This window comes from Crocodylus porosus, unplaced genomic scaffold (genome assembly GCF_001723895.1).
Source record: "Crocodylus porosus isolate Cpor-Errol unplaced genomic scaffold, CroPor_comp1, whole genome shotgun sequence".
Lineage (NCBI taxonomy): Eukaryota > Metazoa > Chordata > Crocodylia > Crocodylidae > Crocodylus > Crocodylus porosus.
The window spans coordinates 42,452,501-42,462,973 of record NW_017728907.1 but is presented as its reverse complement, the minus strand read 5'-3'; the positions used below and the strand labels follow the sequence as shown (position 1 = coordinate 42,462,973).

General features: G+C 40.9%; 1 protein-coding gene across 2 annotated transcripts in view; it reads left to right on the top strand.

Moving 5' to 3' along the window:
• Window positions 1-10,473, top strand: part of DNAJB4 (DnaJ heat shock protein family (Hsp40) member B4) — a 45,522-nt gene that overhangs the window by 25,677 nt on the left and 9,372 nt on the right. Inside the window, exon 2 of one of the 2 annotated variants that reach the window (XM_019531220.1) lies at window positions 7,880-8,163. In XM_019531220.1, the coding sequence (XP_019386765.1) occupies window positions 7,953-8,163 (211 nt within the window). In that variant the 5' untranslated portion in view covers window positions 7,880-7,952. Of the gene's footprint in view, window positions 1-6,741; window positions 8,164-10,473 lie in introns of those variants that run through there. The other variant, XM_019531218.1, reaches the window with a different exon arrangement.

Here is a 10,473-nt window from a genome sequence, read left to right as displayed (position 1 = left end):
CAGGGCCCCCCTTGGAGTCACCAGGAACAATGCCTACAAGCTGAGGGAGGATAGGTTTAGGTTAGATATTAGGAAGAACTACTTCACTGTAAGGGCGGGCAGAGCCTGGAATAGGCTTTGCAGAGAGGTGGTGCTCTCACTTTCCCTGGAAATCTTCAAGAGGAGACTGGACAGGCACCTGGTTGGGGTCTTACGACCCCTGCCACCCCCAGTGCTCCTTCCTGCCCATGGCAGGGGTTCGGACTAGATGATCTGTCTAGGTCCCTTCCCACTCATGGATTCTATGATTAGGTAACAGCCTACTTTGTCAGATGCTGTGAGTGGCTAATTCCTGTGAATGGCTTTCATGGCTAATCATGCTATGAGTAGGAGACCTTTCTTCAAACTTTTGGAAGACCTTTCTTCAGTCTTATGTGGACAGCCGCACAAGCTGTTCCAAGTGTGTCTGGTAATATTAAAAGACTCAAATTTGTTGGAGCTTTTCTGGGATGGGGGTTTGGCTTCTCTGCCTGACATTTCCATGTATATGAGTATTTATAGCAGCAATCTGTCTGGAATTTGCCTTTGTAGTTTTGTTTGCTCTTTGTGCTGCACTACAACCTAATCCCATATTCAGTTTTGTATTTCTGTACTTTAACATAAAAACAGCCCTTCTGTTTTTTTGTAAATGACACCTTGGGGTTTATATGAATGAAAATATTCACAAAGCTTATTTAGGAATATTTTAAGTACTTTAGAAGAATAAAAATGCTGTTTGCTAGAACAACTTCAGACTAATACGGGTACTGACTGTCCTATAACAGTAATAAATCTAGCATTTGATTTCAATGCTTATAATGGCAGAGCTAGCCTTTCTTTAGGTGTAATTTGGATTTTTTTGAAGTGTTCTATAAGAACAAAATTAAAATCATTCAAATCTAGAATTGTCAAAAGCAACTGCTGCACACTTTGAAGTGTTCTGATTCCCATCTTACTTCATTGTCATGTTACACCTGTTAGTATAACAAATTGTACACAAGTTGAGCTGTATACACATACCAGTGGGATGAATGGAAGGTGTAATGTTTCAGTAAAATAACTGTTGCTGTAAAATAATAAAAGTGGAGCACAGAATCTGGTCAGAGAGGTCAGATTTAACTTAAGAAGTGTAGGTGAGGTTTTTAAAATGTTAGATGGCTTCCTTGAAGCTGACTATATCTAGCGTTAGTGTAAGTGGTAAGAAATTAAAAAGGCTATGCAGCAAAAATACAAGAGGGCTATTCTTTTTTTTAAACAATACTAAGAAACAGCAGGTCTGCTTTGGGAACTTCTTTGATTTCTAAAAATTAATTCAGTATTGCAGATTTTACAGTGTTTGATTAAAATATAAATTTTAGGTGTTTCATAACTAAACAAAGTATGGCATTTTCCAAATGCTTGCTTGTGTGTGTGTGTATTTCTATACACAAATGAAAAATATATTTTACAACTGTGGGAAGGAAGGGAATTTAAAAGTGCTAGTAAAGTAAAAAATACACTTTCTGGCCCCAGTTAAAGCTCTTTATGCTTGTAACAAATAGGAGAATTCTATTATTTTAAAACTTTCAGACTTGGGGAGAAGGAACTGCTTTTGGGGTTGGAAACCAATACGTCTAGGTCCTAGGGAAGTAACTTAGACAAAAGTCCAGTACGTTCTTGCTGGAAACAGTGCTGCACATTTGACGAAAAGCAAGACCCACAGTAATTTATACTATTTAAGTAAATAGTGCTAGTGCAGGGATTAAAAACTTTAACAGCATCAGTGTGAGCCAGATAGTTTGAACAACTTACTAATGTTGAAGAAGAAAGTGAAAACATTTAACATATGCACTATCACCAACTCCTGCTTAATGGTTTTCACCCTTCAAGCCAACATGTAGGAATTAAGGAGTAAATTTTTTCTCTAGCATGAGACCCACTGGTCATGAGTCTGAGCTGGTAGTTGTCATCATCAGGGATTCTGGTTTTCTCTGTTTAAAAATCGCAGGTTCTCTGATTCAGTGGTGTTTCATTTGAATTGCAGAATGGGGGGGGAGGGGTTAATCACTGCTGGTAGGCTTCCAAATTGCTTTAAAATGGTAAATATATCAATCAAAAATTATGTTCAAATATCAATTGACCACGATGTTTTATTGATATATTTAGAATTTTAAAGCAATTTGGAAGCCTACCAGTGCCTCAATCACTATATAATAAAATTAAAATCCTATAAATTTTGGTATTTGATTTTGGGACTTTTATCATGGAAAATCAGAGCTCCCTCTGCCTCCTTTGCTTACCAGGATGCAGGTCCAGGCCTCCCAGCCCTGCTGGAAGGAGTCCCCACCTGCCAAACCTATGGGGCCAAGGACCCTGGTCTGCAGGCCCCTTCCCCTGCAGCAGCACCTGGGCCCTGACTGCCACCTATGATGGCTGCTGCGACTGAGTGGAATGTGGAGCCTGGCTCCCCTCCTCTATGGGCAGCACAGCCCGAGCAAAGCCTGTCGGAGAGGGGTGGGGACGGATGCAGGCTGCCCACTCCCAGGCTTGGGCTCCCTGCCCTGCTGCCCTCTCCCAGGCCTGCTGCAAGCCCTGTACCACCACAGTGAGGTGCCCCCTGCCTGCCTGGCAGCAGCAAGAGGCATATCTCCATGCTGCTGCTGCTGAGTGGGCAGGGGACCTTTCCCCAGGGCCATGCAGGGCTTGCAGCAGCAAAGAGCTTTCCTGCCCCGTTGTAGCCTGCTGTGCCATGTCCCACCTGGTGGGCTGTAGAGGGTCTGGGAGGAGGGCATCAGGGAAGGGAGCCTTGAGCCTGCAGTATGCATCCCACCCCAGCTCCACCCCGTACACAAATCCGGGGGGCATATGCCCCCCCACCTCCCCTCCCCAGGAGTGCATGCAGCAGCTGGAAGCCATCCTCATCCCTCCCCCTCTCCCCCCGGACAAGCCACCTACAGCTCCATCCTATGCCTTGACTGGGCCCTGTGGTCGTACACTGGGCCCCAAGCCCCGCATGCTGCTGGAGCTGGGCAACAGCCACAGCCCTGACCAACTCCCTCCCTCCTTCCCTTCCTATGAGGGCCTCAATCCCCACTCCCACTCTGCCAGACTTACCTGCGGGAGCTGCTCTCCAGGCTGCTTGGCAGGCATGCACATGTGTGAGCGCACACGTGCACATGGCACCCCCTACCTGACCGCCCTCCTCCTGTTCCCACCAGCCCCTTGCAGGCTGGAACTCTGCCAGTTCGCAGAGAGCTCCTTGCAAAAGTGGAAAATCTGTGTGTTTCTCTGTTAAAATGAAAAATCCACATTTTTTCAGTTAAAAAGGCAAATACACATTCCTTCCCCACCCCCGCCCCTCCATTTTTCTGCGGGAAACAGAAAGCCCAGAACCCTGGTAATCACCTTGATGAACATCAGTCCTAAGCAGGTATTTACTAAGGTACTGGCCAGAGGCCCTGATTTTGATCATGCCTCTGTAGTTCCAGGCATAAAAGCAGACGTGTTCTCTGCTCCTGAGAGTTTACAGTAGAGTGGGAGTCTGGCATTACATACGCAATTTCAAAAGTTGCCCCAGACTGACTGGAAGCTTTTTGCATGATAGTGCTTCAGAAGATGGCTGGAGGATTCAGATGCCTGTACATGCCATTAAAAACCTTCATTGCCTACTGTGAAAAACAGATTTTGGGTTATTTTTAGTATATGTGCGCCTGTGACTCTGTGATTAATAGGTATGTGTTGCTATGTAGTGCAATGTCTTGTTTTCATTGTTGCTAAGGCCTTGATAAACCTTCTAGGGAATGGGGGAGATGTGCAGCTGACTAAGCCGAGACACTCTCTCCAAATAACTGTGATTCTTGCACCATGAAAGGTATAGACATGTGTATTAGTTGAGCATCGCACACAAATGTTCCCTGTTGCCTGCTGAAGCTAGACATTGTGGGGGAAAGGAAAATAAAGCTGTGATGCAAAAGGGAGCATCGAGACTTACCAACAGTTTACATGTCTAAATACAAGTCCTTGACACTTGGTAAATATATTTCCATTAGTCAGTCATGACTCTTGGCCACATTTAACATTAGCAGGAAACCAACTTGTATAAAATGCACACAAATGCAACAACTTCTGTATGATGCAGAGTGTCTTTGTACCCATGTTTGCAGTTAAGTATCCAGAGAGAGAGAGAAATGCAACTATAAGGTTTAAATGGACGGAATTGTCTGACACAGCTGTCTAGTAAAGTCCTAGTAGTGTATGACATCAAAATACAAGCACTATAGACCAATGCTGTGCCCTTGTGAGAGAAACTGGCCAGAATGATAACTGGTGTTGGAACTATAATCATTGTATTAGCACTGATGCCATTGTTAGATCCTGACTGCTTGGCTTGTTAGCTGTGAAAGCCATGAGGTGTCACTGTCAGTTTTCCTTGTGTCTACCTTGAAATATGTTCCTAGAAGCTGGCATCCATGGACATCACTTCGAAGTGTAGTTCCAGGCTGTGGGTAGTGGTGTTCTGTAGGGATATCATTTCCATTGTCTGCTTCCAAGGAACTTTAATAAGTAGCCTAGTGATGGTACTGATTGAATACAGCAGACCAGCCACTGTGGGCCATGTTGAGAAGGAAGTGCACTCTACTGCATAGTGGAGAAGGAAGTGACATGCATGTGTTTACTCTGTGGTTATTCTTGCAAAGGAGTACAACTCAGACCCCCAAAAGACTCAAGTAGAATTAGGGACTGAATCCAACTAATTCTGTTATGGATCTGAATTCTATCCATGCCTAAGATTTTTTGCCAGTAAAGTTTCCTAAACAATTAGTTGTCTTGGCATGGCTGAGTTGGTCTGGCAAGTGGTGTTCTCAAACGTTAATTTTCATTTAATTTTAACTCTAAATTCCATTTTTTTTAGAAACAAAAATATGGCAGATTCTCTTGCTTTTAATAGAAGGTAGGCATTAAATGGGTCCTGTTACCTGAAATTTGCTATCATTAATTCTCATCATGCTCTTGAAGACAGTACGTATTTGGTACAATATTGCTCGAAAAAGAGTTCTCAGACTTTTTCTTTTCTTTGTTTTACATTTGCTTATCCAGACCATACCTACCATTGCCATTTTGTTTTGGATGGTTGTTTTTAACTAGAGTACAGGTCTCAGATTAAAGTAATCTATGTTATTGTTTTGGCACTGACTGTATGTTCCCTATATACAGGAAAACAAAATCCACTAGGGCTCCATTGTAGGCTGACTAACTGTAGTAATGTCCACAGTAATTTATATACTGCTCTCTGGACTAACTTTGTTGCTCTTCTGATAAGGAATTGGAATTGTTAAAAACTAACCTAGCAAAACTGCCATAACGCTTTCTTGATAATAGGCACTACCTAAAATGGAAATATATGCTGGAGCATCAACTCTGCTTTATAGTACAAGAAGACAATATTATGAGCTAACCTAATAAAGAAAATTTAGGTTTTCAAGCATATAGTGTGCTTTTAATGCAAGCTATTGCATTTACTCTTCATGGTACATCCTAGAGTACTCTTTAAAGGTAACTTGAGTGTAAAAGCAAGGGGGCAAGTATATCTTCTATTACTTAAAGGACAGTGTTTTGCATCAGGCATTTTATAAATAAAATATAATGGAATTAAACTATCTCCTCTCATCCACACAAGGACCCTCAATCTGTATAGACAAGACACAGAGGAGCTGCTGTTAAGACTAATGGCACTTGCCAAGTCTCCAAAAGAAGAGTACTGTATGTAGGGGAAACAAGTTATTGACCACAGCTATCTTTTTATCCAGTGAGGGGAACAAAAGTAGCTCCTTCTCCCCTCTTTGAATGTGGAATTGATACTGACAGTAACTATGTGGGTCAATCTGAACCATGTAGCTCAGGTTTAAAAGATGCAAAGTAGTTCTGGGGGCCGGAAAGGTGAGGGGAATTGATGCAAGTGTTCCGATTCCAGATACCCAAATACCCCTTTCCGAACTGGGATTTAAGTATACGTGCTCGAAACCTATTTTTTTTCTAATTAAAAAAATGCCAAAAAATGAAATTTGGTCAAATGATTCCCTACCCCCACCCCAGCTTGTCTTCTGACTGCCTCTCCTCCTCCTGTCCCCCTCCCTGCAAAAAAACCCAACCAAACAAAATATTAGGGAAGAAAACTTTTTTTCTAAAACTCTGAGAGTACGGTCTCTTTTACTTGCACAGTACTTTAAGTGTGGGGAAGAAACTAACGTCCCTTTCCCTCCTTTCCCCCCAAGTCGAAGTTGCATAAAAGTTATGACTTTTAGCCTTAACATCATTTTTCAGATGGAAAAAGTAGCTTGAAGAGAGAATATGTTGTTACCATTTTGCAATGGCAAAAATGAGGACAACTGTTTTTCCATGCCCCGTGATCCTAGAGGAACTTAATTTCCCAAGTTAAAAATCTTGAATGGGAGAGAGACCCTCTTGAGAAAATCCTTTTCTGGTCAACACTTATCATAAGTCATGTCCAAGAGATCTATGAAAAAAGCCAGTTCTGAAATATATACCATCTGGACATCTGAAGTTAACAAGCAGCAGCATACTTAAGTTCCCCATTAGCTTTGCTGAGGGTCCTGTAACAAGATACTGCAGTGACATTTGCAGCTGAGAGTCAGGGCATCTGAATACAATAAATAAGGAGAACAGTTATATAGAGTTCTCTGCTCCCCTACTTCTATTTACAAGAGACATGAACAAAATTGTGAAAGGGGGCTTATAATTACACTGCACTAATCAATGTTCTAGCCTTGTAGTCAAGTTAAGACGGTGAAAAACTCAGTCCAGAAGTTGAGCCAAAACAGATCCTCAATGTACTGCAAGCTGTAATTTGATAGCCTTCTTTCTGCAGGCTTTGAGAAACCATTTTAACTCTAAAACTTTATGTGGAACATCATTATGGATAGATAACTTGGCTTTATTTACCTCTCACAGATGTCATTAGGCCAAGCTGTTAATTTACTTGTACTTGAATTGCCTGTTCGTTAAAGCTGGAATTCTGCTTTCTGTTCTGTATTATCTAAAATGTAGAAAGACTATGACTGTTCTTTGTAATATGCTTCTGAGTGGATTTAATGCACTGGGTTATACAACATGCTGTGATTGCTTACAACTTAATTAGCAGTGAAGTAGTATTTAGTTAATCTTATTAACTTGCCTCCAAGCAAGATAATTAGAGGGGGGAGGTGGATTAATTTGGGCTTTAATGAAATGAAATCAGCTGTCTGAAACTTTTGAGACCTGATTTAATTTGAATATGAAATACCTCTAATGCAAATACAACAGGTGGCACTTTACAGTGGGGGCTCATCCCAGGAGCACCTGTACCTTCATATATGATATAAGGATTTATATATAGATTAAAATATACATTGGAATTTGAGATTTCAGTCTGTTTGTATAGGCCATTGCATTACTGTTAAATAGTGTTTATTTTCAGTCCCTGATGACCTTGTTTAGAGACCTGGAGATGAAGGACTCTCTGCCTTGATGTCAGATACCTGAACTATCCAGTCACTTGAGTGAGAAAAATGGAAATTGAACAGTTAATTGGAAGGGAGAGTGGAAGCAGTGCAGAGTGTCTGGCTGTAGACAGCCTGGGAAGTGACGTCTTGTAGCATTTGCTGTTCTAGAAAGAGCGGAGACACGTAGTGTAAATGGGAGGACTTTGGAGAGGGGCTGTCTCCCCAGCAGTGTGTATACTTATCTATAAATGAGCAACAGGAGGGGAGGGAATGAAATAGGAAGAGCAGCCTACCATTACTCTGTATGCCAAGGGCTTTGCTGATTTGTATTAACTTTGTTTAAATAGCAGATGTGGTCTTTTTTTTTCACCTCTTCCCTCCAGTATCTGCATTGCTAAGACACGGGACACTGGTTTCTTTATATAAAGGAAAACCTAAATTCCTCTTACTTTCGGAATGGGGAAAGATTATTATTCAATTCTGGGAATTGAAAAAGGGGCTTCTGAAGAAGATATAAAAAAGGCTTACAGAAAACAAGCCCTTAAATGGCATCCAGATAAGAACAAATCCCCCCACGCAGAAGAAAAATTCAAAGAGATTGCAGAAGCCTATGAAGTACTGAGCGATCCCAAAAAAAGAGACATCTATGATCAGTTTGGGGAGGAAGGTAAGTGCTTTTTTTTTTTACTGCCTCTTCTGCACTTTTAAAGTGGATATTTGGTTATTTTGACTACAGTAAGACAACTTTAGGGAATATAACTTTTCAGTGCATGACTGTTTTCTGGTTTAGACAGTATGTCTCTGATCTAGAGACAATGATCCTTCAGTTAGCAACTGCTACATTAACAGATCTAATTGTGTATGTAATGTATCCTAAGAGTTTAATATTAAGCTGTTCAATTTTCTTTAAGGTAGAGAAAAGTCACCAACTCATTGATAGGGAACTGCTGATTTTACTGCAGTTTCCTGTTACCCAGAAAGAGCCGATTGGAAGCCCTCCTTTTCCAGCATTTTTAAGATTGCTTTTAGGCACATTATTCCAAGGGCTTTATTTTCTAAAGATTTTGCTAATGGGTGGCCTGCTTGGACAAGACCAGTCCCTCTTCTCAGCAAGAACCCAGGTGTCCAGTCCTTAGCTGTCCTTGGCTTCTTGCCTGGAGAGGAAAGAATTTGACTGATGTCATGAAATACCAGAACATTTTTTTTAACTTAGTTGTAAACAGTAATAATGTGCCAAAAGAATGAGGCCCCAGAAATGTCATATTTAACCTAAAATGGTTATTTGACTATGAGGCTCTTTATTTCCAGCTGAAGTGGTTCCTCAGAAGTTATAGGATTGAGCAATCGAGAGAAGCATTAGCGCCCCTTATTTCTATCCATCCTGCTGGAAATTCCAAACTAGCTAAGTGCTTCCACAGACACAAGGAGGCCCATTCAATCATTATCATTCATTTGGGGCTAGCTTCTGATACTTGTACTCATTCCAAGTGGCACACTGGCTTTAGTAATTCCATTTTTTGGAGAACATTGCTACTTGAGATGATTCTAACTTACCAAATATGTCCTTTTATCAAACAGTTTATTGGTTATGGATAAAAGCTGGATTTTTGACTCTGCATTGATTATTCTCTGGGAAACTTTAGCTTTTGTAAGTGAGGAATATTCCATTTTCTCATGTTTTACTTTGGAGCGAAGGAATTCTGCAGCTACAAATCTGAGTAGGGTTTCTACTGGTTCTAGCATCATTTTTTGAAAGTCTTGATGCCTGATCTGATCCTATCCATAAAGAATCAAGGCCTGTGTTTCCAGCTTGGTATAAGTCATAAGTCTTTTCACTTTTCAATATGATAGTATGCCTGCCTAAGCTCAAGATTTTATTTCTGTTCCATCCCAGTGGTACATTCTAATCCACTCCTAAAAATATCATTTTAGTCAGATTTTCCTAAGAGCTCAAGGCAAGATATATATAAAGTAACACATGGCACTACATACCTGAAGCCAGAGGTACAAAGCATATTCTATTTATTTTAAGCATAGTATTAACAGGAGTATCAACAACAGGTTCTTGTGGCTACAAATTTGGAAGAATCTGTTGATTCTTCAATGATTGCCTGAGCTTTGTCATTGCTATCCATACGTAGTCAGTTATAAGGCTTTCTGCTTTTCTTACAGCCATGAACTCAATTAATGTTCCTTTAGAAAAACCTGTTCACTGTCTATTCTAGGAACTGTCATTCTCCATAGTCCATGTGATGCAGTTTGTCTTCTATCTGTTTGACATTACCAGTTAACAGTACAACAAAAAATATTTTGAAATATATAATTTAGTATTAACATTGTGGCATTTTTGTTCTAATGCCCCACTTGCTAAACATTCTTGTTCAATCTATATATGTCCCTTAAACTTTGGGGTGAAATCACTTAAGTTATCTTGGAGTTATACAAATATGGGGGAAAGACCTTTTCTTCATGCATGGTCTTTTTTTTTTTTTTTTTTTTTGTTAAATGGCTGAAGTTGGACACATCTCTTGTTCTAGAGTCTTTATTTATACAGAGAGAGAACAATATGTACTGGGGAATATTATTTTTGTGTTTAATATTTCCAGGGGTAAGTTGTGTGTTCTGGCTACTTCATATGGTGCAGAGGTAGAAGGACCCTAAAGCCAGCACAATGAGAGAATCTCTCAAGAGCAGCCAAAAAGCTGACTTGGCAGCTTTTATGCTGATCTCCTCTCTGTTACCAGCCTAAGGGGAATGACTGGGGTTCTGTTTTGCACATCTGATTCATGATTGTCACATTAACGTTCTTGTTAATGGCCCTGCAGCAGGCTGCATGCCTTGGGGCCTGTAGCTCCAGCTGCAGGCAGTAGGAAAGTAGTTACAGGCTTGCGGAGGTCTGGCCCAGCCAAGGAAGATAATTGCCTGGTGCAAAGCAAGTTTCATAGATTTCATAGACATTAGGGCTGGAAGGGACCTC